Below are 5,866 nucleotides of genomic sequence, written 5' to 3' on the forward strand. Positions count from 1 at the left end.
TTTTTCTTTTTTTTTCAGAGAAGACAGATGGTTTGAGAGAGGAGTAAACATACAAAACACAAACAAAACACTTTTAGGAACAACACCCAAAAGATACACCTGAGTTTCACACAACAAAGAGGCAGGTGACTGAAATTGCTCTGACCCGGGGCCACAACAACCCACCAGAATCTTAATGATTGTTTACAGTTTTACTTTTGACTCCAATACCCCACCTAACAGGGTGGAGCTGAAGTAGCTTTATTCTTTCACACCCAGAGTATTTATCTGCTGTACTCCCCACCACTGGTTAGAACTAAAGAAGCCTCATGGATTAGAGGTGAAACGTCTTCTTTGAGAAAATTCAGGTCCGGTTGCCTAACAGAACTTTTTAAACTTGTCCACAGATAAGCTAACACCGCGGCGTTTGTAATACCATTCTACCATATCAGACTGTACTCTACCCGACCAATAACACATCTCCGACAGTGTTGCTGCCGTCACATGAGGTGTGGTCGTGTTACCATCGGAAACTCAGAAACTCAGGTACGAATGTGATTTAAAAAGTGGCGAGGTACGATTCCGCAGAAAAAAACGTACTGAATTAAAGTAAAAATTATGGGTTTTTATAAGTCTTTTGAACAGTATAAGAACACAGAAAACGAATCAGTTACAGTAACACCACTACATGTAATTCGATATTTTCCAACTCTGGTTATCAACTTCTTTTTTTTCTTTCCGCTTTGTCCCTTTTTTTTTTTTCAGGAGTTGCTACAGGAGTAGCTAATTTTTTGAAAAAAGTTTTTTGAAATTTTTTTTTGAAAATTTTTTTGTAAATTTTTTCTTGAAAAATTTTTTTGAAAATATTTTTTGGAAAATATTTTTTTAAAAATTTTTTTGAATATTTTTTGCTGACTTCGTTGTGGGCGAATGTTTGGTTATCACGTGGCTAGGTCTGACAAGTGTTGGCTGCATTATTGTCCTCGTTTGCTAATGTTTGCTTTAAACTCGGTCATTTTATTCCCGTCAGTTTTTTTTTGCTTTGTCTGTCAACATTAATGTATAGTAGGTTTTTAATTAAAAACTGTAAAGAACATTTAAGCCACCCTTCTTTGTTGTATTTAGATAATTATTGTGTTTGGTACCATTTTAAATATTTAATGCTGTCCAAGAATGCAGGAATCAAATATAATTATACTTCAACTCATTAAATCACAAAACTCAACCCCTCAATTACACATAATTGAAACAGAACTGTGGATAGACAATAGCTACTGATAACATTGTAAATATCACATTCATGACTGTTTACGTCATCAGTGTCCTAGTTATCGTCCTGTTGCTTACCATGATAACCAGTAAAGGTTTTTGTATTTCCTTCAGAACAGAGGAAGAAGGGACTCTTTACTGGCAGATCATTCACCTGGACTGAACCTGGGTGAGGCCTCTATCTCTCTGTATATAAGTGACAGCAAACCACAGAACACAACAACACAACAAGGTTCTTCATCACAGCCGTAGAACTCACTGAACCCCAGAAGGATCTCCACAGACACAGGTAGGACTTGTTTTATGACAAAAATGTCAAACCATTTTTTGAAGATTTATTTTTCTGACTAAATTGAAATTATTATTTCCCAGAGATGCTGCTCTCGCTCCTCTTTGTGCTGGGCCTCTGTCTGATGCCTGCTGACTCCACAGCAACAGGTGAACGGCGTCACACACGGAACATACATCTCTGCAGCTTCTCCCTCACTGTACTGAATATTTTTATTATCATTATTCTCTTTGCAGAAGAGTTTCTGGGCAGTCCGTTTCTGCAAAGCTGTTTTGAGGAGGCAAAGAAAATCGTGGATGATGCTTATACCTACTCCAGAGAAGAGTGAGTTTTTAAACATAAACTGTAATTGGAGGGGCCTACAGGGGGTGTGGGGGGGGGTGCATTTCTTTTGACTGACTTTTTGACTGACTGACATATTTTGTAAATTTATTTTATTGTTATTGTTAATGTCAAAACAGACTAATACGCGAGTATCCATGTGTGATTTCACCCAACCCAATTTTACCCCTGTAGGCTTGAAGTTCAATTTTTCAAACCATCACTGATCTCACGTCATGATAATACTGGTGGAAACTGACAACAGATCTTTCTGTGACACAAACAATCGTTTAGTTTGGTTTGTTCAACCATGTGACCTGTTCTTCTCCAGGAGTCTGAGGCGAATCCGTAAGGATGCGGTGAGTCCCCATGATGTACTGCATCTCCTCAAGCAGCCCCGAGGAGACACACGCTCAGCAGTCAGGTCTGCAGACTACATGGCACAAACCCTCCGTCTGGTGCAAGAAAGGGTCCATCATGTGCACAAACGCTCCCTCAATGCAACAGGTCAGACAGGCGACGACGACTACAACACACACACACTCTGTTACAGCTTTTCCTGGTTAATATTTTAGGTCCATATTTAAATCCGTAATCCAGAAGCAGAAGTTAGGACTTAGCAGACTTGTACAAAAACATACTGTTTTTGTGAAGTGTTGTTTTCCACCTTTTTCAGATTTGCTCTCTGAGGACAATCTAATAAAGCTCTCTGAAATCACTGGATGTGCAGCCCGGATAAGGCCTCCAAACTGCCGCACCATACAGAACGTAAACAAGTATCGTACCATCAGCAGTGTCTGCAACAACCTGTGAGTGTGTAGAAAACATATATATTTTTGTGCTCTAAAATATTAGCATTTTAAGACAGAAACAAATCTACAGAATCCGCAATTTCTTTTATAACAAACACCTCTCGGACCATACAAAACCTGGACTTTTTTCTTATTTAGAGAATTTCCTCGCCGTGGTTCCTCCAACATTGCGTTTACCCGCTGGCTGCCTGCTGAATATGATGATGGCATCTCACAACCAAAAGGCTTCAACAACAGGACCATTAACAACTTCCTGCTCCCATTGGTATAACTCGTGAAAAACAAAGAAATCTACTAAATATTACACTGAATAATTTTTAATTTTAATAAACAAACATCTCTTTCAAATTCCTCCAGGTTCGACAGGTTTCTAACAACATACTGAGCACCACAGATGCCGGCGTGGTCAGCGACAGAGAATTAAGTTCTTTGACATCCATCTTTGGTCAGTGGAATACCCACGACCTCAGCATCACGGTCTCCTCCTCAAGTATCCGATCCTTCAGCAATGGTATTAGGTGTAATGAGAGCTGTGAGAGAACAGAGCCGTGCATCCCCATTCCAGTTAGTGTTTAAACCCAAACCTCCATATTTGAAATTATTTGTTGACCTAAATAAAAAATTCCTTATGATTTTTATACCACTCTAATCCAACCAGATTCCTCCTGGTGACCCTCGCCTGCCCTCACGCCCCGACAGCTGCCTGCCTGCATTCAGATCTGCCACTGCCTGTGGAACGGGATACTCTGCCTACAATTTTGGTGGCGTTCCCAACAGGAGGGAACAGATCAACACCCTGACGTCCTTCCTGGACCTTAGTCAAGTGTACGGCTCTGAGGAAAAGCTTGCCCTCAAACTACGGGACCTTCAAAATGATGGAGGCCTGCTACGTGTCAACACCGAGTTCAGAGACAACGGGCGGGAGCTGCTGCCTTTCAGTAACTCCAGAGAAAACTCTTGTGCCACTCGTAGGAGAATCACCAATGACCCCAACGCTCAGGAGGTGCCCTGTTTCATCGCAGGTCAGTTGTGGTACAAATTGAATCTCATCCAGAGAGTTTAGTTGTAAAAATCTGGGCTTCTTCTTGGAGCTTCAATAACGTTTCTTTCCTCAACTGAGGAACTTCATCAGAAACCAAGAAGAATTCCAGTTGCTTACAACTCAACTCTTTGGATAACATGACCTGGATGAATGAAAATCTTCACAGACAAATTAAATCTCACTATGTAGTCACAGGAGAAATTATAAGGGGAATTTGGGGGTCCAAGAAATCAACAGACAGTAAGAGGCTTTCAACATTTTCAACAAGTACCCAATTGAATGCTGTAAAACTGTGATTCCAAACCACTGTGCAGTGGCCCACGAGTGTGCTGCTGAAAATGATCTAATTTCACTTAATTGGTCCCAAAAACTATTATATATTTATTGCAAATAATTTTTCTAGTTTGTCAATGCGTGACAGGCTGAGCAAAAAAATCCTCTTTCGCTACGTGGCAGCAGATGGTTATTAAAACTAAAAAAAAAAGGTAATCAGAGCTGTTAAAGAAGATCTTTGAGTGTCTTTCTTCAATTCCTGCCCGTATATCACTATACTTTCTGTGAGATTTTTGTTTGGTGGTCAATCGATGACTTCTCAGAGTTTGGGGAGCTGGGGTCAGTCCCAGAAGTTATTAGGTGAGGGTGGGGTTCACCCTGGGCAGTTCATCATTCCACCAGAGGCACACGAATAAAAAATTTAAACGCCATTAGTTGCAAGAAGTCATGATTAATCACAATTCAAAATCACAGTCAATTCAAAAGTAGTGTATAGCACACTTTCAAATGTACTGCTATATGAAGAAGTGCCAAACAGCGTTAACATCGTCTTGGGAAATGAATTAGTTCACGGTGTTGGCCTGATATCATAGAGATTACTGGCAGTGTTGCATCTTGGTGTTCATAGACATAGGGATGAACTCCTCACTCTACCTTTCTGCTGTGTCGACTGAATCATTTCCTGATGAGTAAGGTACTATCTGATACTTTTTCAAAACAAACAGCTAATGCTACTTCTGGCTTAAATCAGGTTCATCAGGTAGGCACAGCTCTTCACCTTTTTGCTTGTCAAAGAGTCAGTTTGAAGGACCTTGTTTACATAGTACCTCTTGCTAGAATGTTTGAATGGACAATGACCATTTGGGGGTGGGATTTCACGAAAGATCCATTTTTTTCTTTTCCGGTTCCTGTGAGCAGCGCAGCAATGTGCAACACACATTACAATTTTTTTTTTTTTAAAGGCGACTACCTCTAAATTAATTAATCAGTTAATGTGATAATAGCGCATTAAGATGACCAGCCCTAGTTCAGCTTTAAGATTTTCTGTTGGTCATTACTATACACCTTCTTTTTCTGGTAGGTGACGTCCGTTCAAATGAGAACATCGCCCTCACCGCCATCCACACACTCTTCCTGCGGGAACATAACCGACTGGCTCGTGCCCTGAAGAAGATAAACCCACACTGGGACAGTGAGACGCTCTACCAGGAGGCTCGCAAAATCATGGGTGCTTACACACAGGTAGCCAGTCGTCACTCTTGTCTTTTTCAGCTGTGACACATCTCTTGTCTCCTCAGGTCTTTAAAACCTCTGGCCCTCTTTCAGATCTTTGTCTTTAGGGACTACCTGCCTCACATCCTGGGTGACAACGTCATAAGCACACAGATTGGAAGATACCGTGGTTACAATTCCAACATTGACCCAAGCATCTCCAACGTCTTTGCAACCGCAGCTTATCGTTTTGGCCACTTGGCCATTCAGCCGTTCCTGTTCCGACTGAATGCCAATTACAGGGAGAACACTCGGTTCCCCTCTGTGCCTCTGTTTAAGGCATTTTTCACACCCTGGAGAATCATCTTTGAGGGTGAGCAGGATGAAGAACACTCAGATCTTTCCTCCTGACTCTCTCTGAAGCAGTGAACTCATTTTTTTTCTTCTTCCTCCAGGAGGTATTGACCCTCTGCTGCGGGGTTTGGTCGGCCGTCCTGCCAAGCTGAACGCTCAGGATCACATGATGGTGGAGGCTATGAGGGACAAGCTGTTTAAGTTTGTGGACCAGATGGCTACGGACCTGGGTTCTCTCAACCTGCAGAGGGGACGTGATCATGGCCTGCCTGGTAGGATGATCCACTCGGTTCGAATACTTCTGAAAAGTATCAT

General features: G+C 41.5%; 1 protein-coding gene across 1 annotated transcript in view; it reads left to right on the forward strand.

The window, feature by feature from the left end:
* The first annotated feature begins 418 nt into the window (after nt 1-418).
* The window catches only part of mpx (myeloid-specific peroxidase), a 15,568-nt gene continuing 10,120 nt past the window's right edge, over nt 419-5,866 (forward strand). Inside the window, exons 1-12 of the mRNA XM_025062527.1 lie at nt 419-525; nt 1,363-1,537; nt 1,621-1,686; nt 1,774-1,861; nt 2,190-2,365; nt 2,535-2,667; nt 2,809-2,935; nt 3,028-3,234; nt 3,329-3,692; nt 5,067-5,227; nt 5,312-5,570; nt 5,653-5,681. Coding sequence (XP_024918295.1) covers nt 1,623-1,686; nt 1,774-1,861; nt 2,190-2,365; nt 2,535-2,667; nt 2,809-2,935; nt 3,028-3,234; nt 3,329-3,692; nt 5,067-5,227; nt 5,312-5,570; nt 5,653-5,681 — 1,608 coding nt within the window. The 5' untranslated portion in view covers nt 419-525; nt 1,363-1,537; nt 1,621-1,622. The remainder of the gene's footprint in view (nt 526-1,362; nt 1,538-1,620; nt 1,687-1,773; nt 1,862-2,189; nt 2,366-2,534; nt 2,668-2,808; nt 2,936-3,027; nt 3,235-3,328; nt 3,693-5,066; nt 5,228-5,311; nt 5,571-5,652; nt 5,682-5,866) is intronic.

Source organism: Cynoglossus semilaevis, chromosome 14, assembly GCF_000523025.1.
Source record: "Cynoglossus semilaevis isolate Cse_v1.0 chromosome 14, Cse_v1.0, whole genome shotgun sequence".
Taxonomy (NCBI): domain Eukaryota; kingdom Metazoa; phylum Chordata; class Actinopteri; order Pleuronectiformes; family Cynoglossidae; genus Cynoglossus; species Cynoglossus semilaevis.